At 42.1% G+C, this 26,927-nt stretch overlaps 1 protein-coding gene across 1 annotated transcript in view; it reads right to left on the reverse strand.

Annotated features, from left to right (window-relative positions):
- Positions 1-26,927, reverse strand: part of STON2 (stonin 2) — a 76,592-nt gene that overhangs the window by 36,639 nt on the left and 13,026 nt on the right. Inside the window, exons 2-4 of the mRNA XM_052782914.1 lie at positions 20,303-20,515; positions 19,601-19,855; positions 13,222-13,419 (exon numbers count right to left, since the gene is read on the reverse strand). Of these exons, the coding sequence (XP_052638874.1) occupies positions 13,222-13,419; positions 19,601-19,855; positions 20,303-20,390 (541 nt within the window). The 5' untranslated portion in view covers positions 20,391-20,515. The remainder of the gene's footprint in view (positions 1-13,221; positions 13,420-19,600; positions 19,856-20,302; positions 20,516-26,927) is intronic.

Genomic DNA, 26,927 nt, shown 5'->3' on the forward strand with positions numbered 1-26,927 from the left:
TCGAAGTCTCTTGCTAACTGAACTGCCTGGTGAAAGTAGATCACACTCAAGATACCTTCTCTGTATTTCCTTAACCCCCTCGCCCTCCCAATTGCCCCCCGTTACCACCAGCATCACACTCACGGGAACACTCACGTGCCTTGCCTCTGACTCAGCTCTGTTATTGAGATGCCATCTGGTGTTGATGTCTGAACTGCTGGAGCACTGACCTCTCTTAGCTAACCTGCCTTGACCTTTATGGGAGATCAGTTCATATGACGCTGTCCGTCTCTGGACACATACGTGACTAATCAGGAAATCAAGTGCTTTTCATGATGTTTTAACTATGCTGTGACATATAGGCTGGTCCCTGCAAGCCTGGGACACAGAACAGCCAAAGGAGCTGAGGCAGATTTCTGAGGAAAATCATTGAGTCCTGTAATTTCAAACCAAGCAGAGATGGAAAACATACCTGCAAGGTTTGACCACATCATGGGGAGGCTATCATAACAGTTGTTTATATCCAAAGAACTTGCAGTGGCACAGATTTTAGCAGAGATGCATGGTCTTAGCAGAGCCCTGAGTAGGTACCCATGTTGCTAATCCATGTCACTGTATCTTTGCTGCTGCTGTAGCCATGCTAAACCAAGCAGAAAGCTGCTCATGAATGATGCAATCTGTATTTACCTTAAGGCCAGATTTACCCTGAAAGCCTGAAGTCTACCATCAGCAAGGACTGACCTCTGTGTACAGAGATAACAAGTGCACAGCCCTGCTGAAACCTCCTCAGCTAAGCATGGTTTCAAATACAGCCTTTAAAGCAGTGCAGCCTGGTGGCTTTATCAAGAAAGTATATTCTACTGACTGAGATGAAGCAGCAAGCTGAAGACTGTGGAGTCCAGTTACAGCATTTGCTGAAGAGACACACCAACATTCAAAGAAAGGGAACAATGTACATGCAACTGCATCAACAGAGTGAAATGCCTTTGTGTCTCAGTCCTGGGAGACGAAGAACTCAAAAGGTTTGCAGGGAATCCTGCAGGTCTCCCAGGATACACCATAGTTCACGCTAATAATGTGTTGCTGGAGGCAACCAAGCCTGAACAAACAAATCAATCCGGGAGAGGAGGAGTGATGGGTTCATGAAAGCAAAGCCTCCAGTAAAGCTCCCCTACTTCTTTTGTGCAAGCTTTCCCACCCAGATCCTAATTCTGGCTGGCTGGTGAAGGGCCTGCCACAGAGGAGGCGCAGGGAAGCACCCTGGGCCAACCTCGTGTCCCACTTCCAGAGCCAGCTTGCTGTGCTGGAGACAGTGTTGTGCCGCTCTGAAGTGCAGCGAAGCAATGAGGCTGGCACACTGGCTGGCTTGTCAAATGCACTAACACCCTCCAGTTGTCTGCTCTGCCAGATGGACCACGTGCCTCTCTGTACTCTGCGTGTTGGCATGTGCTCCCTTTCCATCCCAATCCCTCCTGAAGACTCATGCCTACCACAAAGCATGCAAATGCGTGTTTAGTGGAGGCAGAACATAGCAGGCACAACCTGCTATGAAGAACGTTTCTGTTGGGCATCTCAGGAAGACCAGGCTATAAGTTTCGGTGAAGAGAATCAAGAATATTCTTGGTGCTTATGCAAGAACATGAATTTATTTCACTTCATTCAAAACTGACACTCTTCTTGCCACACATTTCTTGTAAGAACATGTATATCTCAGCACCACACTCACCATTAGGCAAACACATGAAAAATTTTCAGAAAAAGAGGATTCATTTTAAATTTGGGACATACTTAAAAAAAGCATATGGAAAATGGCCTAAAGCTTGGCAGCTGCCTGTGCCTATTCTTTGTGTAGAGACAGAGTTGTATAGATAGTTGTACAGATTATTTTAAGTACTATCAGACGTCCGCAGTTAATGACAGTATGGCATATACCCCATCTTTTCAAAAGATACGAAGATCTACCAGATCAGTCTGAATACAGACTCTGAGCTACTCTGCTCCCTCTGGCCACACCAGTGTTGCTGTGGAAAGCCATCTTCTTCATGTTGCCAGAAACCCAAGACTTTTAAAAGTCTGTTTTAACATAACCTGAAACCTGGGAAAGTGGCAAGTCTAAGCTTACACATTATCTGCATTTCAGATAGTAACCAAAACAGCTACCTGCTGAAACACCTACTTCAACATGTTCATTTTATATTATAAGTTACCCTTTGGTAGTAACCACTGATCTCCTCTTGTCCTACACTTCACTTCTCACTCTTGCTACGAAGCACTGAAGACAACTAAGTGTTAAGTTATGTGTTTATGCTGCTCATACGTTTAAATTATTCCATTGCTCCAAAATCCACCTTAGGATGTTTCAGGAAACAGTGCACTTTGTAATTACCATGTTTGTGAAAATGAGCAACAAACCCTAGGACTGGAGCCAAAAGGTGTCTATTACAGGCACCTACCTTCTCAAATGCTATCCACACTGAGATTTCAACCAGCAAGGAGATTCCTGCAGGCAGTTGCATTCACAGAGGTCACAATCTCACAGTCTACACTCAGCAAGTTTATGCCTCTTCTGAATGCCAGTGTGCATGTTTGTGTCTGCATATGTAAAGCCAGCTAAAAGCAAAAAGCAAACAGCAAGCCAACAGTACTGGACTGCCAGGCATGGCAGATTGCTTGCTGCCCTGTGCCAGAGACAGAGATTATTTGCGCTACCTCGAACAGCTGATTCCTACCTGCTGCAGCCCTCTGGTCCTTGCCCCAGTCCTGCCAAGGGTGTGGGAGGTTCTCCTGCAAATAGCAGTTCCCATACCCTTAACAGCAGGAGGACCAGAAAGCCTCTGTTTCCTGCTCTTCTCTTTGTCTTTCTTAGCCCTGCTTCTCCCCTCCCTGCGGTAGAAATGGACCCTGGCCCCAACTCCTCTCCTGTTCCCACCCTCCCCTATGAGGAGCTAAGCATGGGATGCTGTGGAGACAGGTCCTGTATCCTCAGGCGTGGCGAAGCAGAAGGCCGTAAGGAGGGAAAAAGAAGCGGAAGAAGAGTGAAAAGGGACTCCTGACCATATCCACAGCTCCCTGGCACATCAGACCCCTCATCCGCATGGAGCCCCTCTTCCCACCGTCGGACGCCCCAGCTGCAGCTCCTCTCATGTTCCTCACCTGACCAGAGTGCACAGGATGCGGTAATACGGTTGTGCCACTGCACCAATACAAGTGCTGAAGATTCATTTCTTCCTTTCAATCCCAAATGTTAGTTTAGCTATGGACGCACTGGTCAGCACGTAAACTTGACAGAAAAGGATCCTGCCCTAATCTTTTGATTTTCAAAGCAGGATTAGCTTCATCCCTGGTCTAATGTTTAAGCCACCAAAATAAGGGATATTTTTGTTTGTTACAGAGATCACTTGTTTTGTCAGTCTCACAGTTTAATTCTCCCCTACAGCTAGAACTCTTACTGAAGATAAAAGCTCAATAAAGCCAACACAGGACTAGTTGACCTGGAAAGCTGGGTCTCGGTGGGCCTTACCTGTCTCAGAAATAATCTTTGGTGGTAATGTTACGTACTGGAGCTAAAGCAAACCACATAGATACATATATAAAGAGCAAGGAAGTGGGACTGTGGTGATAATCAAACATTAACACATCTAGACATTGTGCCAAAGCTAATGAATACTTTGCCACTGCTTTTTAGTAAGAATGATGATGTAGAGCGTAGTGATAAGGGCACAGGAGGCAGGCTAGATAACCAAAAGGAGGGACTGGAAATGGAAATTAGCATTAATGAGGTAAGAAAACATTTTGGAGAGGTTACTGTGCTCAGATCAGGAGGTCTGACAAGCTCCCTTCCTAAACTCTGAAAGAACTGACATATATAATTACAGCTTTCATCACAAGGATTTTAAAGGAATCAGTTCAGATGGGGATGGTACCATACAACTGGAGAAGAGCATATATAGTAACTATACTTATAAGGGGTAAAAATTACTTCAGAAAATACAAGGCTGAAGTTTGACCACAATAGTATGCAAGACTTTGGAAGAAAAAAGTGAAAAGCATAAGATAAAAAAGGGGATGGAAGCTAGCTTTAAAAGAAGTAGTTTGTTCCAGCCAAACCCAACAGGTTTCATTGACAACAGATTTTCTAGATAAAAAATAGATCTGTTTGTATTAGAAAAAGCGTTTAATGTGGTGCCACCTGGGAAGGAGTTAAAATGGAGACTGATACCAGTATTAAGCCAGAAGTAAAAACCAAGCTAAAAGGAAGATAGCCATTGAGTTTTAAGAGAAATATTAGGTTAGAGCAGCTACAAGTAGAATTTCTTGGTTAAGACTACATGATTAAGACTACCTTTATCCATATTTTTAAATAATGATCATGGCACAGAAATGAACATGTTAATGGTATTTGCTGAATGCACACAATTAGGAGGAACTGGGTATATAAAGGAAGCTTTGAAGATCATAGTGAAAGGAGTGGTTAATCTTGAAGACTGGAGTAACAGAAATGAGACGAAATGTAATAAACAATGTAAGTTCACAATCAGGCATTTAAGGACAGATACATTTGTTATAATGAAGGGACTCATTAATTATGTATGAGAGAAAGTGGTCTAGGATATAGACAGTCAATCTGAATATAGTGAAAGGGTACTTGCCCGATGCACTAGCACAAAAAGAAATAAGATCCTGGGATGTACCAAGGAGAGAATTCCCGAAGATGGGGAAACAGTAATATCTTGATATCAGTCTATGGTGAGACCTCAATCTGTGCACAGTTTTGGTCACCACATCCAAGAAAGATTAATTCAAACAGGAACACGAGCTGACAAGGGCTTGCTAGGATGAGGAGGAGAATGGAGAACCAGAATACTAAAGAACTTGTCTCACACAGTTTAGCAAATGAAAACAGAGAGAGAGATAATTACACTGTGTAAATATATTAAAGGGCTTACACTGGAGAGGGCAAAAAACTATTTGAAAGACAACATTGGCACAGGAACACACGGATAGGAAATGGTCATGAAAACATTTACACCCGTGTCCTGGGAAATAGCTTCCATTCCTATGTTCTTAAGTGAATCATGTTTAAAGCTCTCTGAAATGTCTACATGTGAAAATGCACCAGCTTCAATAAATTGGTGACTAAAGTCTGCACTTAAATGGCATAACTTCTACAAAGTCTGTAATGTGCACGAGGACATAGAGCTACAGGACATATGTTGACAGGATCTCTACTCTCCTTTTAGGCACTAAACTAAATGGCTAGATTTGGAGAGGAGCACACTGAGCTGCAGCTATTAAAAAATTTTCCCACGCCATTATAGGAATAGCTGGGACCTGAACATTTTGGAAGCAGTTTTAGGTGCCAAACCCAGATCTGGACTCCTTCACAATAGGTGCTGAACACTTTAAATAGTTTTTAAAAATTGAATCCTAACTGATAAGTTCAAATCAGTCTCCACAAGATTTACTGTAATACGTCTAGGAAGTTTACAAGTAAATTGGACTGCATCCACGTTACAAAATCCAGGATCACAATTCTTATTCTTGGTAACCAAGATCAGAATGAAGAAAGTAGCGTAAAGTCTCCTCTTCCTCTTGTGTAACGAGCACAGTCATAATGCAAATACCAGTTTATATCTGTTCTAAGATTAGGCAGAGGATTTCAGTCTCATCTGTCAAACATAAGGACAATTAAGACCAAATTGCTTCTAATAACAGATGAAGAAGCTCGTCATGCAAGATTCACGTCATATCTGTGCTCCAGCGTTATTTTGCTTGATCAAGGGTAGATCAGCTAGAAAATGGAGATGTTGAAGTAAAGACATACATCAGCAATCTCCCTACACTACTCTCATCCAACTCTGTTCATTTCTGGCTTGCAAGAGCAGAAAGTGTTACATTTTTTCCCTAACATTGGGGCCAAATAAAAGAATAAAGGAGGCAGAAGTTCCGATAAAAATAATCACAAGAAGTTTCTAAGCAGGCACAAAAAAATAAATTGTCAACATAGAAGCTGGAGATTTTGCTTAAATGATTCCTACATTCTTCTTTTTTTTAACAAACCTGCTTCCCATTTTATCCCACGCTGTTCTTTGAGAAGACAACTTTGTAACTGATCCCCTAAAGGCGTTCATCATCACTTTTCCAGTTCCTGTGCTGCATAGTCCAGTGATCCCCTGAGCCTTTCTTAGGTTTCAGATGGTATCACAGTAAGGGAGAAACAAGCAAATCCATGCATTTGCGCATCATGAAATTTCTCATTCTTACTTGCTGTCTGCTCCTGCCAGCCTTTTCACCTGCTGTTTTACACTGCCAATTCTATTCAGCCCCTTTGTATTCAGACAGGAAATTCCACACAGAACTGGGATCTCTAATTAAGAGCGCATGAAAAGATTTACAGCTCCTGTTAATTAGTACTACTGCTGAAACCTTGCTTACTTCTTTGCCATGTAGAACTGATGGTGGAAAATGCGAGTTCTCAGGTGGGTAATTTCTCCACACGGTGAACCCGGTTGCTGTCTGAGAGCTGCAGAATTGGGTTCCCCAGGGTGCAGCCAGCTCCATGGGGCACTGGCTACATCACCATGCAGCACGAAGCTGGGACAGTGCTGCACCACTGCTGCTATATTGCTATAGTGCCATTTTTGCCTCCTGTCAGTGGTACAGCAGCATGCTGCCAGGAACTGAATGCAAAAGGCAAGATAATGCTGCTGAAGATTGCCACTGATGTTTTCCACTTCAAAAGAGCTGGATGTGGGGAGATGCCTTGGTGCTTTTCCCTCCCAGCAGCTTTAAGTTCAGAAGCTATTTAGCATCCTGCAGAACTGCTCCAAACAAACCTAGTCTTTCCTCTTTCAACACAGCAATCACAGACAGCTGCTGCACTTAAGTGTTCCATCTCCAATTAAGCTTCAAACTGACATGTCCTGCTCAGCTGCAAAATCTCCTACTGAACTCCTCTGGCTTATCACATAGGCATGTGGCTTTCTGTACTGCATTAGAAAGCAACTGAAACCAATGTAAACACTGTGGCTGAGGAATCACAGCCTTAGAAACACAAATAGAAGGCTTCGTACCGCCTAGCCTGCCTCACTGGCATGAGAAAAACTACAAAGCATCTACCCGCATCTATTCTCTTGGGATATTGCCTACATAAATGGAGATCAGCAGGTCAGTCCCGTGACTAGGGCTGGAATTCTGTTTGCTTTCCTTTCAGCTGATCTGACTATATAAAGCCATCTGTGAATAGGTGTGGAAAGAGTGAAATTCATCAAGAACGCCATATAGGCTCAGCACTTAGCCCTTCTAGAACATATTATAACTCTGCTACAAATCCACAGTTACTGTAACCTGCACTTCCGAATAGCCGTGAGGAGAAAACTCAGCACCTAAACTAAGAGATGCTCCTTTAGCCGTTTGCAGCACAGGGCCAATGACATGGATGAGATCAGAACTGACTCTATGCTGGCACGGAGGCGAGAAAACACTCCATTAAACAGCAAAATCACTATTTCTGGGGTGTAGATGAGGCGGATATTGAATCTTTAGAGGTTAGGAGACTACATGTAGCCCCAGCTGAGGACACGAGAGCTGGCAGAGCTGAGCTCAGTGACATCTCAGCTCTGCTTTAAGTATTATCACTAGGACAGTCCTTTCTAAAACTGAAGTTTTGAGGGGTTGGAGGTGGCTGAACAGGGGCAAACTTGGCTACAGTTGACGTTACTCAAAAATATTATGGAGATATTTGCTCAGGATATGCTATATCTCAAACTGAAGTTATGAGTTTGGTGCAGAAATGACTGGGTGAGGTTCTTTGGCCTGAGACATGCAGGAGGCCAGATTAGATGATAATAATGATATCATAGTCCTCCCTTCTGACCTTAAAGTCTATGAATCAGATGACTGCAGACGAAGCTTACTCTGAAATTCTCTCTACTGATTAGATAGAAATAAACTTTTGCTTATTGTTGTACCTGTTCTTTCCTCATTCTAACATTTCCCCCTTCCTCCTGACAGATTTTCTGTGTCTTTCCTTCCTGCCATAAGGAGGGACTGAGACAGTGACTCTGGTCCATGGCTTATACCTGCAATCTTCAGCTGCTTCAGAAAACAAGACTGCCAGACTACACAGCAAACACCATTTCTACTTCAGCTAGGTCCAGCCTGCACAACTGAGCTGCAGGCTCCCCCACTGCACAGCAGGGATGAAGATTCAACAGTGCTGCAGAGGTCACTGGGACACTGTGCATTCCTTAAAGTGGTTATTCTGCCCTACCAATGCAGTACTCTTAAAGAAGTTAGAAATGCCTTGAGAATAATATGGGATGACAACTAGGATATAAAACTCCTGAACTGCTAGCTGGTGGCTGGTGTCGAACATGAGGAAGAAAAAACCCCCTGCCTCTGGTGCTGAATTTAGCTCTTACAGGTTGGAGTTGTGCAAGAACGCGTTTTAGGTGCTGTTTGCTCCTGGTATTCTGGAGACCCCTCCTCCTTGAAGCAAGGGTTTGATGTTCCTCTCTGCAGTCTCTCCAGCTGGCTTTGGCAGGCTCTTGCATACAAATGTTTTCATGTGTCTGGGACTGGGAAGCCAGAACAAGTTGGTTAATAGTTACATAGCATAACTGAAGTGCAGTTCTGGCTGGAAGGTGGTAACTGTCAGCATATGCTATTTTCCCCCTTGCTCTGGTGATTAACATGGAATATCTTCAGAGCTTGTAGCCTGTTTCTGGAATTCAGTGCAAACACGTTGCAGAGCTGTATAATCTGTTCAAAGTTGCTTGTTTGAAACCTACAGAACACCATTCTTGCAGTCATCATATAAGGACTCAGTATCTAGCTGGCTACAGTTACAGAAAAAATATTTATAGGAGAACTACTCCAGAAAAGCGTCAGGAAAAGGTTTGAAAAGTTAGTACTTGCCCTCTGTTACCTTCAAGAAATAGCTGGAGCTAAGCTTGCCAGAATTGCCATCTCCAAGTTTTAAAATAGAAGCAGCAGAACCCCCTTAAACCATGCAATTTACTTTGAAAATAACAACATTCTCAGAATTAATTCCTTGTGCTATTTATTAACTTTCTGGATTTTGAGCAGTTAGAGGTCATACATGCAACCTTCTATCTCCAAACATGCAGATGTTCTCAGAAAATAATAACATAGCTATTTCCTCAGTATCCCAATAGTCCCAGAGCTTCAGGAGAATGCCAAACAGAACAACTGGTTAGCAAATTGAACTGTCAACATCAAACATGGCGTAGCTGCAGCTCTCCTCAGACACACATCACAACAGAAACAACAGAACTAGCAACAACGCATCGAAAATAGCTATCAGGGAACTTATGTCTACAAGGCTAATCAGCTTTTTATATACATACATACACACATAAACACACAGAGCATTATTATATAATATAGATAGATTTTATTATATATTCTATTAAATTTATAGTAGAATATATAGTTTATGATCTATGCAAATATATATCTTATCTATATTATATATGTATTGTTCATATATGATTTTCTTTATATAGGTCAATATTTAATTTTAATTTATATAAACAAAAGTTATTTGAGAGATGAATGGTGAAATGCAGAAATCCAAATCAAGCTGTGAGGTATTTGTGTACAAGGTCAGAACAGATCCCAGTGCTTCTAGATCTACAATCGTTGCTACAAGAAGGCCTCTCCCTTGCTCCTCTGACATGCAGATATTTGGCTGAGACAGGCATCTGCTTCAGAATGAATAAATACTTGTATTGTATCAGTAACAGAGATGTTCTGTTACTTATCTTGCAGAGTACAGCACAAATGCCAAAAGTTCCCGCTTCTTTCCATGCTCATTGATCCAAGCTGAGCAACATGGTGATGCATGGTAGGAAGCTCTGAGGCAACGGGACACTTCACCAGCACCAAACACAGCTTCACACACACTGTAAAACCCCAGTTGTTGTAAAGTGCTTGTTGTTATAACCATATAAACACGCCCATGTTAAATGGGCAGTCCGCTATCACTTGACCCAAATTTATTGGCTAGCTGCTGCAGGCTAAAATAGCCCCCCATGATGACAAAGATGAAGATAATATAAAAGGCTTCTTGGTGCCAGAGTTCAAATTAGCACAGGCAGTAAAGTGCAGCATCTTCTAGCCGCACTTTGACTGAAAAGCAGATCTTCTTTTTCAGCTCTGCTCGTGCAATATTTACCTTCACTGCTGTGAACTCTGCTGCCTTTACGGGACGTCACTGAGCTTATCCTGACTCCATCAGTCAGGCGGCTTTCTGCAGTGCCCCCCATAGCGAGAGTAAACTCTCAGGTTGGGATCATTCAGGTCTCTACCATCTTTCTCAGATATCTTCCCAGGTCATATCTTACATAAACACATGCGCTAGATAGAGCTCAAGCCTGTGGAACTGTTTCACGCTCAAATCTACCAGCCCTGGACACCAAGATGTGCATTCTCACTGCTAGGACTTGCCTCTGTGTATGCCTGCAGTCAGGCCTACCTCAGGCTTTCATCTGCTCCCACACAAAACCCCGTGCCCCAAACATGGACAGGCAGTTGATGTTTAAGCATTTGGCAGGCAGGATAAATTCAAGACAAGTGGTGAAATTACGGAACTGAGTATCCTGGATTCTCTTCTGTGCCGTTCAGGCAATAAAAATTCACCATGGCTAAAATAGTTACTTTACTCAGTGTCTGACCATTGAGTAGAATTTTTCACGCTTTTCTCACCAATATGTTTTTCTCGCTTGAAACAATATTAAACCCAAGCTACTCTTATAGACCCGATTCTTTACCTTCACTAAGTAGATGAAAAATTGATTTCTTATTTCCTTTGGGTTTTTTAGCAGTGAAATAAATCTGATTTTTTTTTCCCCTCCATCAAGCTTGACCTTGGAGTCAACAAACTGGCTAACAGTCAATGCGACTTCACCATCACACAGAGTATGAGGATACCTCCCTTCTCCTTCATGGAAAAAATAAATGTTATTTCATTGCCTTGATGGAGCCTTCAAACTCCACTACAGACTGAGGCAGCCAGTCTTTTGAGAAGAGAAATGCAAATCAAATGCTTGAATCAAGTCAGGTTTGAATCACTGAATTTCTGGAGAGGGGCAGAGAGGAAGGAGAAAAGAAAGTGATCATGCATTTTTGTCCACTTAGGCACTGTGAGGGTGGGATGAAGGTGGAGTGAACAGAAAAGCAGCCAGAACTGTACAAGAGTTCCATGGCCACCAGGTCCTCAGCTCCCTCACTTCCACAAACCTTGCCTGATGGCAGCAGGGACCTTGGGGGGTGGGCGGTGAGCCATCCCATGAACAGGAACAAACAGATGCACTTTGTTCATGCTGCCCTTTTGCAAACTCCATACCTGGTGGTAGGAAGACTCAATGTATTTCTTACTTCAAGTTCCAGTACCACAAAGGTAGTGTATCTTATGTTTTAGCTAATGACACAGCTTTGCCTATATTACCTACTTTTTTACTTTTAAAAATTTATAGGTCATAGGAATGATTTTTTGTACCTGTTTTGCTAATAAATAAGTCAGTTTGTGACTGACTGGGAAAGAAAGAAGAGTAAGAAGGTTGCACACAAAGCTTTTACTGAAGTATCAACTTCTCTTTTGGCCATATATAGCAAATAATTCCATATATGTGCCAGTAATATACAGCAGCACTTTTGCCTTTCATTTCTCTGTATGATGCAAAGTTATATATGAACGGGGCATCCCTCATTTCCCTTGTTACTGGGACTTTCTCCCCTTGAGCAACCTATACCAAATCAACAAAACAGCAATCTCCAGCACATACTCCAGATGAAAACTCTTACACTTCACCCTAATAGACATGAGCTCATCACAGCAGAACTGATGCCCATGCTGGCATCCAAAAAGCTGGCACACGAAGCCAAGTTGCCTACTCTACCTTTCTACCAGTGGTTCCCAAACTCGGAGGTAGAGACAAGCAGAGTATTCTAAAATAAAAATGGTCAAACAGACTTGTGGTAACTGTATTATTTGAAGAAAGAAAGGTCGCTACTTATCCAAAGTAAATACTGCTTCTCCACAAATCCTTTGTCTTAAGCACCCGGCCAGTACCTACCGTGCTGCTGTTTATGAACCTGTCTTGATGTCCAACCCAGTTTCACCGAACCATTGAATAATACTCTTTTCAGGTGATGTATATAAATGTTTCTTATGGAAGGGACATATGACCTCAGTGGGGCTTAGGAAGTCCATTCTCCCAAAACAGATCTTATTTCACACATATTGTTACATTCACCACCTGAGAGAAACACATTAAATACCTCACATGCCTGAGCTATCATGACATCAGTGAATCAATTTTCGTCACCAAACTGGGTAGCTACTGACCTTCCTCAGCTTGGGGTGAACAGCTTCCAATGTACTGCAGGTGCTTCCTCCTGGAGCTGTGTATTTTTTTCCTTTTTGTGTCCTGACATGCCAGCTCTTTTTATGCTCTGTCAAAGTCTGCTTTGTCATTCAGGAGTTCTCATCATCCCAACTCTGCATGACACCGGTGGCACCACTCTGCTTTATTTCTCCTGCTCAAAGATTAACTAGAGTACAACTGAGGAGCAACGAGCTACAATCCCATACAGCACACTTTTCCACAGTCAGGACACCATCTCAATAGATCCCTACAAGGTCAGATAAAGGATCCTTAAATGACCAAAATCTGCTACTGAACCACCCTCTGTCATCTCCTACACTCTGTCTGCATTACTTTACAGTAACAGTGCAAAGCACAGTGCAAAGAATGCATCCAGCAGCCTGGATCTGTGTCTTGGCACCCACTGAAACAGAGAGGGGCAAGCAGAGCTGAACCTGTCGCAGCTGAATACACTCATGAGTTAAGAAAATTTCTGCACAGAAGTTCAGGAAGGGCATCCAGCTTCTCCCACAATATACTGAGAACTAGCTCCTAGATCAGCTTAAGCTGATGTGGTATGCAAAAACCAGAAATGCTCCAACATTTCCCTCGGTCAAGTCCACCAACAGGTACATAGCTGCATTTGGCTCTTACTTTGGGAGCCTGCATATATCAGGGGTGTGTCAAATCCAGGTGTGATTTTTGGGGAATTGGACTAGAACAAAGTGTTAGTCTGCCTAATCCTTGAGTTTGTTCTGCTTTGGATCTGTTCCCTGTAGCTCACTTCCGAGCAGTGAGTTTGAGGAGCATCAAAAAGATTGAGATGGAAGCTTGACGGCTTCCCTCTTACCAGCTGAATCCGCTGCAGATGTTCCACCACTGGTCAAGTCCTCAGTATTAATCGACTGCAGATCTGTGTAGGAGGGAGCAATGCTTGGGCTGCTGGTGTCCTCTGAGTTGGTTGTCCAGCTGCTCTCCGAGGCATGCGCTCGCCTCTCAGAAGTGTTGGAGGAGGGGGAAGTCCAGCTGGGTGCTTTTGATGGAGACACTGGATGCAGAAAACAAACAGGTATCAGTTAGAGACTTACAGGGCAAACTTCAAGAAGATAACAACTATTCCAAAGACACACTGAGACTCTGTAAATATAAATTCCAACATCCACAGCAACACAGTTATTTTATAACAAACACACAGCAACTTAACTAGCGCCTGGCACTGTTACCCTCCAGCACTACTCAGCCGTCTGCCTTAGATCCCATACTGCTGGCAGCTGTATGTTTTCCTGTTGTTCAAGTACGGCAGAAGCTACGACTTTTCAGAACAGGAAGATTTGATGTTTCTGCCACTGGCTGACAAGATCTGAATATCTGTGTTGTGCAACACAGTGGAGTTTTTATAGTACCACAGATTTTTATAAAGTGGTTTTATTATATTTAATTAAGCATTCCCTATCTGTGACACCCACTCAAATGTAGTTGTCATCTCAGGAATGCTCCACATGGGAGGAGGAGTATAAAAACAAACTGAAATTGACCTATTAATGTGCATTAGAAATGGCTTTTGCTGCTGAACATGCAGGATGGAGTGCCCCAATCTGAATAAACTGCGTAACATTTCTGCTCAGTGTAGACCAAAAATCCTGTTCTACTCACTTGTCAGACTGGCACGTCAAACAGTTAAGTCCTGCCTAGCTATCATCCAGAGTTCAGAACACAATCTTATACATCCAGTGCTATGAATTTGTATTGTATACTCTTTGTTTTGTAGACTCTTTGCCCACAGTATCATTCAAATGTTAGGAACAGTGGGTGACTCTAGTGAGGAAATAAAAAAAAAAAAAGATGTGGTAAAAAAATCTTCCTGAACTAAGGAAAGGTGTACTGGTAGAGACTAATTCTAATTTAATGTCAGCATAACAACTGTTTCCTAAGTTAGTACATCTATGCTTATCTTTTAAACCAACAAAGATCTCAATGCACCCCAAGTTTTGCAGTTCCAGAACTGCTGACACAGAGGTTCTCTTCTCAGCATGTCATACATAAACAACCCTTATTAGGTTGACAGACACTTCGGAAGAAAATGGCAAATTAATGTTAAAGAGGATTCATCTCTCTCTACTACATCCAAGTGGTGTGATGGGACAGTACCCCATTATGGAAACCTTGCTGTGTGCATAGAGGTAATATCCAAACAGCGCTCTCTGCCTTGCCAATTGAGAAGTGCAAATTTGTTTTATATAGCTGCACCCTCAGGTAAGCAGGCACTAATATATTTATATTTGTACAGCTGTGAGCCTATGTACTGAGCTGCTTCTGAGTAGTCATCCCTAAGGATGAGGGGCTGAAAGTCAGGAGACCTGTCTCCTTATTGCACATGTTGACAGTTGTGTTAGAGTGACATGACCAAAAGCCCCTGCTTCTCCCTCCAGTAATTCCGCACTGTGTTGTGCTTGATGCCTGTAGAAAAAGGATGACAAGCGTATGATTATAATCTGTCAGTCCCTCTCGCAGCCCTTTTGTTAAACATGGCATGAGGCATCTGAAAAGCCACCCTTAAAACTTCACCTGAAATTGCTTTGATGGAGTGCTTTATTTGGACATAGAAGACAAGCTGAAAAGCTAAGCTCCATACGTGAACCAGTAGCAAGACCCGAGGGGTTTTTTAAGTGTGTTTTATATCTGGATTCTAGAAATTATGGAATTATTTTATAAAAAAGATTTTAGATTTGCAGTGTTTCTTTTTTTGTTTGGTCAGTCACAGCAATATTAAAAACATAAGCCAATTTAGAAACACAGAAGATTTAATAACTCAGATACTGTCAACTTGTTTTGTGCTTTCCAAAACCAATTTTTGTCCAACAGGGAGACTGACTGGAATAGTGTTGTAGAATACTTTTATATAAGGGCAAATTAATTTTACTCCAGATAAGTTGTGCCACTTTGGAAGACTTGCACTTTGGAAAACCATAACCATAGAGAGCTTTTTCTGCAACAACTGTTCTTTAAAATCTTACTACAGTCAACTTCCACCTATTACTAAGTTCTAGGTTCCCCAGCACTAACCCTTGGAACTAGTAAAAATGCATTTTCCCCTATGCTGAACGAAACAACTATCTATCAATCTCAAAAAGCAAGACAAGCAAAAGTAAACATCTACAGATGTTTAGGTCCCTCTTCAGATGCTCCTTCTGCTTTCCAGATTCTTGGAAGTCCCGAAACCAAATTCCTAAATGAGGTAGTTTTTTTCCCTAGAAACTTGGAATTTGGTCTCTAATGTCAATAGATGTAGAGTCATGGCCTTTTAGCTGCAGGAATTTCTCAGAAATCTGTTTATGTTGAAAGATCAGTGCCAGAACTGTACCTAACATGCAAATCTTGTAGCATGCGTAGGATATGGAAAATTAACTGTTTCCCAAACTGAAAAATGTTTCCTTCCACACGCATTTTACTTTTCTTGATGTGTTTGCTCCTAATACAATGGATTGGCTTTTAATATGCAGATTTACCTTTAAGCATTCATTCCTCTCTGATGTTTTGAGGATCCATTCTTTGATCCCTATACTGTATTACAATCAACCTTGTTAGCATCATATCCTTTCCTATCACATAGGACCTCCAATTTTTCTGATTTTAGGACAGCATCACAGTTGGTCTAGTTTTCGGCTGCTGATCTTGTGTTGCATGTACTTTCTACTTTCAGACAGAACAGCACAAAATGGTTAAACTGAGATTTGCCTTACTGTGGGATAGCCTCTCAAAGGACATGGTAGGCGTCCAAGTTACTTGAGCCATTTAAAACCAGACAAAGCTCTCGGGAAGAAGCGGTGGGGGGCGTGGTATGTGTGGAACAGATGATGTAACAGATCTTGCCTTGCTCTAATTTTGGTGCTTTGCTGAATACCTCATTGAATTCAAGAGTACAGCTAACACCGATAGAATATGAGATTGCGAGCTGGAGGCCTATTGTGTAACAAATGCAAATGTTATGTCACTGGCTGGCTGTGATCATTTACAGATTATGTAACGTTTGTGATAGGAACATTTGGGTGAGCCTAATAATCTCATTTTTCACTTCTGCAGTACCAGTTTAATGAGTTTGACTAGCCTGATAGTAACTATGAGAAAAACCAAATTTCTTCTTTTCCCAGCAAAAGGAAAATGGGGAAGAGGGCACCACAATGCATCATTTCTGTGACTAAGTATTTCTGTGGTCTCGCTCAAGAGTTACTGCTCTCCAGGGAGAAATCCACATGGTTTGGCAGCTGTCAGTTATCTTTGCATAAACCTGAAAAGCAGAAATATTTTGAAAGAAAGATTTTGCCTAGCATTTACTCTGCCTGAACCTGGCAGCATTAAGGGTTTACAGGAATGTCCTAGATAAAGATAATTTCCACTATGAGGCTCACAATGGTCGCTTTTCATTTCTATAGCTCAGGTTTCGACCTTTCTTCTCACCTTCTGAATTCTTTGCCTGTGTTTTCAACCCTGTTTCTTGCTATCAGTCCCCCTTATTTCTGCTCCCCCAATAATGTCTTCACTGTTCCCAGGACAAGGGTCCAGCATTAGCCTTGGTTTTCTTTTAAACATATTTCCTATAGGATAATCGCTACACAGCAGTTGTCTTTAAATTACTATTTTTTTAGACTGTGAGCACTTTGGGACAAAGATTTGCTTTTGGGGGAACCTGTGCAAAAATACTGTAGCCCTAAGGTTGGAGGAAGACAGCATCTCTCTCTCTCCTAGGGCCCCCCCTCTCCACTCTCACGGCACTCTGGAAATGCCACTTTTCAAGCACTTTTCAAAATGTGTTTAAAGGCAGCCTGGCCATCAGCCTGGGTAATTATCTAGTCAGCTGTGCAGCTGCTTCAGCATGGACAGACAGACAGACGATTTCCCAACAGTGCTGGAGCCCTGACAGGAACGCGGCCAGCGGTGCTGTGCCTTCAGGACATTGCTCTTCACAGCTGCCTGCACAGGAAACAGATTTCAAACATCTCCATCCTTTTCACACCAATCCATCTGTCCATACTTGGCCTTTATACTCTTCCCCCTCCCAACTAGCTATTCGCTATTGTTCTTATGTGGGCTGTTTGCTACTGGAAATGAATAATTGCTGTCACCACAGGCTTTCCACTGAGCGTGTCAGCGTATTGTTGTTGTAACACAAAGTCTCCAGCTTTGCTGCCGCCCACAGAAAAAAGACGTGACCTGCAGTTTAATTGAGAACAAGGCTGAAGTTTATCCTACCTCTTGCTGTCAAAAGCCCCTCAGAGTAGAGGGCTAGAGACAAAGATCTGTCATCTCTTTCTGCCCCACGACCTTCCTTTTAGAGGCTGTCAGCTGCACTGGTCTGGCCATTTATAATACAGTGTCCAGAATAGGAGTGGGACTAGCTCATAAATAAGGATCTTAAAATATCCACATCACCTCCTTAGGGTTCCTATATAGTTAGAGAATAACAGTCTCCCATGCAGGATGAATATATCCTGATCTGACTGCCAGGGGAACCATCCTCCATGAATCTCAGTCAGATGCTAGAAGTTAGTGTGTAAATACCCCCTCAGTGGCATGGATCACAGGACAAGCCTTTACAGGGGCACAAATGGGTGCCTTCTTCAAAACCGCAATGCTTTTGGAAAGACTTCTCTGATCACCTCTTTTGGATATCCTAGACCTCTGCCTACAACCTCGTGTCCCGTGACTGAAAACACAAACCAAGAGGCAGTGCTTTTGCTAAGCACATACCTTAAGACTGGGCCACATCCCTTTAAGGATGGGAAATCAAGTAATACACCACAAAATTAGTTTTATGGAATTCTCTTTGTTATGGCTAGCTTTATTTAGGCTGAGCAAATAATTTTTTTTCATTTAATAAGAAGGTGTACTTAGAGTTTTCCAGTCAACAGGGACATCACAACATTAGCAAGAAAATATGGTGTCAGAGCAACCAACAGCTCTGTTTGAAAAAGTATGTGGCTGTATGAGTAAGAGTAAGGATCACCTAACCATGAAATTAAATAATAGAGAGGTAGAGCACCTCAGTTTCACAGATTTATGGTTACAGGTGCTCTTCCTTCTCTCCTCATCAGCAGGGTCAGTAAGCATTTACAACTGAGAAGAATAACCAACAAATAAATATAAAGATAAGAAGGTCTTAAGCAGAGCTTAAGAGAAACTTCTTTTAGCCTGAAGATTCAGGCACTTCTCCTGCACAAAGATCTAACCACTGTCTCAAATGGACTAGTCTGTAGCACCCATAAAAAGAGCAGATGGAAAACCGTTGGGTTTTACCCAAAACCCAACCCAAAGTTGCCAATCCAAGTTTTCTGACAGAAGTATTATTTGTGTCACAGGGAGTATTTGATGGACTCGGTGAGCAGAGTAAAGCTATGTCTTTAAACTGCTTTAATAACTAGCAGTAATGAAGTGGAATTATTAAGAGACAATCTCAATTTAAACACGAAAAAGTAAACTAATGTTTTCTTGGGCAATTACTCCACAGCCTCCTGCAAGGAGGGACAGAAGTCTGTTTGTACAGAAAAGCTAGAAGCTCATATAGCCATATCAGTTAGTGTAAGCTGAGGAAGCAAGCCAGAGGCTTTGCATGCACATTTAAAGTATGTCAGAAAGAACTTTTACATTTGAAGAAAAGTGCATGCAGTCCTGGAATTAGGGTCAACTTCAGTTGTCTTTGTAATTCTCCAGCTGCTAAATCATAGCATCAAAAGACAGCAGAAAGTACTGATGGGCATTGGCACGCTAGTTGTTGGTCTCATTAAGCTTCTGGCAAAAACCATATGGCGACTATGAACAGATAAAGACTATGACCACAGAGGACAGTGATCACCATTCTTTCAGTTCCCGATCACAGAGGCAAACACGGCTCAGACTTTTTAGATGGCTGTTCACACCTGTACATAAGAAATGTCACTACTGAAAACACCACTATGCTGTTTCCCCATGAATGCATTTTGGCAGTCTCCAGGATCACATAGGTGGAATGAATCACAGAAGCCTTTGATTTTCTTTACAAAAAAGAAAATACTGCTAGTTCAACCCAGAACAAAATTATGAGCCCTTTTTAAAACTCTAATAACATTAATTGTTTTAAAGTACAAACTAGTCAAAGTTCAAGCTTTGAGAAATCAAAGAGCAAGCAAAAAGTCCTCTAGGCTCTCATTGTATTCTGTTATGTTACTGGAATGGACCTTTTCATGCATTTGCCTCACCTGTTTGTGGGTGGGTTGATGGAGCACTGGTCCACGGTGCATCTTCAAACTGAACCCAAGCACTGATGGATGACAACAGATCAGCGCTGGGACACACATGGTTCCCAAGCACAGCAGTATCCACCTTGGGTTGGTCAGCTACACCTTCCAGCTCTGTGTGGGAGAGGTCTTGAAATTCTCCATCTGCATTGTGGTTCTCTTCTGAGGAGGTGTCTGAGGAAGAAAAACATTTCTTCAGAGGCTCCTCAGTGCTACCTAAAATAGAGACAAAATAGAGAGATTGGTAGGACTCACCATTACTTCATTGTTTTTTATTGAAATATCTAAAATTTGCCATTAAATGTAGGTAGAAAATTTTCCTTCACCTAATGTAGTTGTTAGTCTAACACTGGGCATAGTTTTGCACTTGATTATAATAGGTGAGACTTACTCCGTAGTCAGTTGGATACTGCCTTGAATCTCGAAGGACAGATCCAAACCCTGTAATAGATCTATGCTAAGGAAATCTCACATTAGGGGAGTATTTTACATTTTTAGCCCAAATTCTCCTGTTACATAGGGGTAGCAGCAGATAATTCAACCTCTGCACATACTGCTTCCACTTAGAAGGCAAGCTCTGTGATGCCAGATATATGACAGTAGTTGGTCTAATTCAAACAAAGAAAGTCTCACAAGGTTCAAAGAAAATCAGAGATAGCTTACCTCGTGGATTAACAGGGAGGAGCAGCTCATCAGTGAAGGACACCCACTCAGACTGGTGGGAGGCAATGACACTAGTCAGAGACGTCATATTCACAGCAGGCTACTCATCTTCACTTGGGGATTATAAGGGGGAAGCAGAATGGGAAAGAGGTACAGTGAAGAGGAGCCAATAGAGGGAAACACCTCCTTTGCACTTTCTTTTCTTTTCAAGTGCTGTTAAGAGAAGAAAGGAGTAAATTATGTCTTTTAGAAAATTAAATGGGAGGAGTGAGTGCCACCATTTTAATAATACAGAATGTTAAACCTATTTATGTACCACAGGCACAGTACTGTCAAAGTACTGCCACCTTTGAGACAGGAATGTCACCTGTGTCTAGAGGAGGGCTACACTTAAGCAACTCATTGATTAAAGCATCTGAGGGCCTTCAAACATCCTCCTGTTAGAAACAGTCAATCACTGAAAACAATGTTTTTATTCCTTACTCAGGGAGCCATGCCTCTTATAACCCCAGCAAGAGAGGTGATGAGGAGATTCTCCCAAGTTTAGCAAATTTTGATTATGATGTAACTTAATCCTAATTCCAAGATGTCAGCATGTCCTTGCTCATCTTGCTACTTACAATGTCTGATCCCTCTCAAGAGCAAGCAATAACCTGCATGTCTCATTACCAGTAACATCTATGTAGCTGGTTCTGGGATCAGGAGCAGTTGCCCATGAATCTTATCACGGTGTGGGTATGAAAAGATGCCCTCTCAGCTAGCTGCATTTTCAACTCTGCTGCTTGACTGGAACTTCATGTTTTAATTTTAAAAAACAACATCTTAGATCTTGTCTGGAGTTAAGCATGATTTTGCTGTAGCGCAGCAAATGTTTTCACAGATGCAGCAATTTTAGTTAGGATGCACTGCAACAGGATGTACCCCGCACAGATCTGGGAATCTGCTAGAGGGAATGGGGCACTGCAAAGTGCTCTGGTTGTTGGCTAGTAACTGGGAAGGTCAGATGTCGTGGTTTAAGCCCAGCCAGCAACAAAGCACCACGAGGCCGCTCGTTCACTCCTCTCCCCTGGTATGGGTCCCTTCCATGGGCTGCAGTCCTTGAGGCACAGACTGCTCCAGCATGGGCTTTCCCATGGAGTCACGGCCATCTTGGGGGGCATCCCCCTGCTCTGGTGTGGTCTCCTCCCCAGGCTGCAGGTGGGCATCTGCTCCCCCGCTCCCCTCCACGGGCTGGGGGTGGACAGCCTGCCGTCTCACCACGGGCTGCAGGGGCATCCCCTCCTCTGGCGCACCTCCTCCACTCCTTCTTCACTGACCTCGGTATCTGCAGAGGGGTTTCTCTCACATTCTAATCTCCTCCCCCCCGCAGGTTTCCCCTTTTAAATCTGTTCTCCCAGAGGTGCTACCACCGTCGCTGATGGGCTCGGACTTGGCCAGCAGCAGGTCTGACTTGGAGCCGGGGAAGCTTCTAGCAGCTTCTCACAGGAGCCACCCCTGCGGCCCCAGCCCTGCTACCAAAACCCCACCACACAAACCCAGTACATCAGGTCTGGGGAGAGAAATTCTGACAAACACCCATGATCGCCTCAGATTTGAAGACTACTTCAAAACTCTCAGAGGACTATTGCCTCCTCCTAGGGAAGCATGTGAATTCTGTCCCCAGTTATCTCAAGCACTGAACGTCTTGTTGCCATGGTATTCAAGTACTTGAAAATACTAAAACTCAGACTTGGCTGTTTTAAAGAGCTTTAAGCGGCATCTCTTGGCCTGCTGTCTCCCACCTAACTAAAGTTTTTTCTGGGGTGAAACTTTATGTTGGTGTACAAGAACAGGTACTTCAGTGAGACTTCTCTTTACCCTACATTAACAACATTCAGGTATAAAGAGCAGACCGATATTTAAATGCATTCAGTCTTTAAGCATTTTCTGCGGGAAGTAGATCATTAAATGGCTTCCAATATGATTATTCTCTTCAAGGGCACAAAGTTATTAGTCTGCTGAAGGCAAGTCAGCAAATAAGAGCTGTGTGAAACAGCTGAAAACTTTCAAAATTTTGGAACTCACAAACTAGCCTGACACCCAGAGAGGATTCATGGGTCTATGTTCATTGTCTGAAGATGAATCTTTCCAAGCAGAATTGAACACAAAATGTACAGTTTCCTGCAAACACAAAAAAGGATTCCTGGAGACAATCCTGATGGTTCAGTACAATTTGCCAGAAGACTGATCCCCTCCCCGTAGACTTTCCAGAGCCTATGGTCACCCCACAGCCAGTCACCCTGCATACCTTTCCCTTGTTACACAACCAATTCCCTAATGCTGGAGGAAACAGCTGCACTTGAGCCCCAACCCCTTTTCCTCCACTCCCATGGCAGGACGTCTGCCTTCACACAGTGTGGGCAGATACCTTTGCCTGCTTCGCACAGCATCCATTTTGGGTGCTATTAATAGAAACTACAAAGCTAAACATAGAGGCAAGCTAAGAGAAAAAGAATAATCAGATGTTTAGGGTCACTTGGATGCTATGTGAGGGAAGGAGAGGATGACGTTGGTATCTTGCTTTCCTCGTGTGACCAACTAAACTGTTTGTTTGGGGCTTGTTTAAATATCTGTAACTGAGTCTTCTTTTCCCAGACAACTGAATACTGACCTCTCCTTTCTCCTGGAAAAGTCGTGACGGAAGCATCAAATGGCAGGAAATGAAAAAAGAAAACAGTTTATCTTGCCTTTAATGCACAGAGACTCCAGTAGAGCTCCGCCTTCTTTTTTTTTAAAAATGTCAAGGGAAAAAAGTCATGAAAGAAGGCAAGAAAATGGACTGTTTCAGCTGTGCTGATATGTGGGAGAATTATACCATTATTTTAGGATGGATTTGCTCTTTTACTCTACTGCCCCCTGACAAACATACTTTTCTAAATCCACTCAGTATCAGACAGTAAAAACTTAAACACCTTAAAACAGATAGTGAGCACTACGAGCCCAGAAAAGCATCAGAGTACCATGTAGTGCAGCATGAAGTGCATACTCCAGCTATACAACTTACCTACGGATGGAATTTTCTACAGACTTCCCAGTTTGGTAAATAAAGCAGATTATGTTGACTTATCAGGGTTATCACACCTTTTAGACAAGCAGCCTGAAAGAGAGGAAAGTCAGCCCAAGTAGATCAAAATGTCAAAGATTCTCAGAAGAGAGGCACTCTGAGGATGCATATGTTAGGATGAAAAAAATTATTAAAAAGACGGAATTTTGCATTCTCTCAGCTTTCACAAGAAAACAATCAATCCCACTGCCTGACCTAAATGCCTGTACAGAACTATGAACCATGTACAGCTAACTCCTGTGCAGACTATGTGGAAAAGATACAACTTCATCCCCAAATTATTTTTCACTTCACTTTCCAAAATCGTCCTTAGTAAAAAACCTGAGCCAACCCCACTGTGAACTAAAGAGCCTTAGCCAGCACAATACCACTGCCAATGTGCATTCAGTTAACACAATATGCAGAACTACTGCAAAGGTACATGTCTCCAGAGGAACCATTTGACACTATCGATAAACCTGAATCCTCTCCGCAGCAAAGCAATTGGCACACACTAGTTAAACACTGCAACGAATACTCTGCAAGCGAATTTTGGAGGTTTTTTCCCTCTCCTTCAGACTTCTCAAACATCCATGGCTATTCCTAGCAAAATGGATTTCGGAGCCTAGAAAGACTAAGGGAACAAATGGATCCTCTATACTCCAAGTGAGCTACAGTTAAAGCAAAAGTTTATGCTGTACAGCTCAAGCAAAAGGAGATGGAAACACATTTCTTGGAACAAGATATTCCCAGGCCACACCAGCATTACACCTCTCTAGATGAATAGAATTTGTATCAGCTTAGATTTTGTTACTTCTGGATTTGTGTTATTATATGCATTAAGCTTTTGCTGCTGAATTGGTTAAAAAAAAAGTTAACTAATTTATCAGATTTTTGGTAAAAAAAATTGTGAATCAAAAGTTTGTTTGTTACTATTACACAGTAAATACAAGGTAAAGCAGATGTTACACATGCTGATCCCAGTGATCCTTACCATCAATTCCAGTGCAGTGATTTGACCGTGAGGCAACAAAACTCTGAGAAGCTGAAATCTCTGCTTCAGGTGTCCCTTTTTTACATTACAGTTTCAGAGTGGGACATGTAAATCTGAGTGACAAGTGGGTGACAGTTATTTCCAGTTCTCCAAAGGGCAGACATCATAGAGCTGGAACAAAACTCCTTGCCTGTTTAGTCCTCGTAGTGTTTTGATCAACTACATTACATAATCCTTTTTTAAAACTGATGAAGGTTCATTCTAAAATGACAACACTGCCTTGATAACTAGAAACCTGTCATTCCAAATCTATGTAAATTTACAGTTTATAGCCATTTCTTCTTGTGACATGCTTACCTATCTGCCCTTTTGTACAGCTCCGCTCAGATAAAAAGGAATATCATCATCCTTCTCCCTTTACTTTGCTAAGCCAAAAACATATATTTGAGCAAGTGACATAATTATCTTGTGCCAGAAGTCTCACACCCAGCACCTTGTACAATGAGCCCTTACTTTAGGTGGGACTTTTACACACTATGTGTGTACAAACACCAACAGTAGTAATGGTTCATAGCACTATTGAGACACTTTAGAATTATCTGTAATGGAATGGTGTTTTTGTAAATGTACCATTCAAAGTATTTAAGTACTCATGCGTTTGGACAGCAAACTCAAACATTGTTTCTCAGTACATTTCAACTCTGCTCAAAAGAAACAGTGCAGTTAATCATTTTAAGTACTAAGGGTCATTTCTCCAATTGCTTCAAGTTACATATATATGAGGCATGCTGCAGTAGGCTTTATCACCACTACCCAGAGTTACCAGATTACAGCTACATGGAAAAAAAAGAAGAGAAAAAAAAAACAGAATAAAAATTGAGAGGATTAAATTTAGGTTTTGTTTGGCAAATGTAGTATCAATAGCAAGTTTGTGCTAAATTTATAGACTCTCCAAGTATATTGCCTTACATGGCAGCACCACTGAAAAAAGTCCTGTAATTCATACAGTGATACTGTTTTTCTTGCTTATACCTTCCCTTACAATCCCAGGGACATAAACATTAATTGGTTACTGTTCTTTGCATTTGGTTATTGTAGGAGACCATGGAAGGGAAAACAACTAGACAAGCTGTTAAGTTCCACGTAGCAGAAAAAGAAACTAAGCCAAAGGGACAGTAAAAAAGGAGAGACTCTGACCATGGCTTTTGTTGTAACAATCAAGTTTCACTAACACCAGGAAAGTCTCAAGGAAAAATATGTAATTTTATCCTGATCACGTGTTTGGCAATCCTGTACGGACGAAACAATTCTAGTAGCATGAACCGAGGAACGATTGCTGTCTCGGGCAAATTTCCAAGTAAGAGAGAGCTCCTGGCTCTTCCTCTCAACTTGGCCTGTAACAAGCACTGACCATCAGCACATCATGACCTGAATAACAAACAAACTCCAAATTGGAAATCTGTTCTTAAGCATCAAAAGAAAGTCCCAAGTACTTCAGGGTGCCACAGCAGAAACAAAACCCAGTGATAAACAACAGGAAAGAAACCCAAAACTTGAGAAACTCAATGAAATAAAGGAACTGGAGTTGGATTTTATTATTACTACCTAAAAAATCATTGCACCAGCCTCTGCCTAAATGCCTGAGGTAAGATTACCTTACAAATGACTTAGATGATGACAAGAATAAAGTCATATTTGGTTATTTGATTATTGCATTCTTAGTACTAACAATCCTATTTTCTCTATGTATACAGCTCTCCCAGCTTAATAAATTGCCCCAAGAAAATCCCTGCTAACACCAGGTTTTAGAATTTACACCAGTTTTACTTGCTCTGATTCATACATGCTATTATATGACCTACATGACTTCAGATGTAGCTTAAGAAGCTCAGTTACTACCTGGTGCATGTAACACTCATTTATATGAAAGCTCTCAATATATAAGGAAAAATTACGGCTCAAAGGGAGCCAAACAGATATCCCTTGTGAAACTCCTGCAGCCTCTCTGGAAGCAGGGATGGCTTTGCCTGTTACAGATTACACCTAAGTGAACAGTAACAAGAGCCTTGATTGTCCTCTGTTCTCAGAGCCTGGTCAAATCCACTTTGTGCCATTACAAGGTAGGTCATTACTATTGTCCCCTGGCAATTTTAGACAGAGATGGAGTGAAGCAGAATGTGATACTGAAGATGACTAGAGCCATCTGTCACGCTGGATGACAGAAAAGCAGTGGTGGGACACAGTGCAGCCACACTAATTAATGGCCATATCCAATTATTCCAATAGATACGAAGTGATCTGTCTAAATCCACACTGTAAGTCAGTGGCAGAAGTAGTGTAAAAGCTGAGATGACCTGGAATGCCCTTATTTTCTCTAGGCCACAAGAACCCAACCACCACACATAAAACCATGGCCAACAAACACACCTCAGCTTTGCTGGAAGCTCACATGTCCTGACAGTAAGAGAAGAGAGCCTGTAGGGCTTGCATTGGTAAGAAAGTCATAAGCATCTCCCTCAGGAATATTTGCGTCAAGGCTAATATCTGAA

Source organism: Harpia harpyja, chromosome 3 (assembly GCF_026419915.1).
Source record: "Harpia harpyja isolate bHarHar1 chromosome 3, bHarHar1 primary haplotype, whole genome shotgun sequence".
Classification (NCBI taxonomy): domain Eukaryota; kingdom Metazoa; phylum Chordata; class Aves; order Accipitriformes; family Accipitridae; genus Harpia; species Harpia harpyja.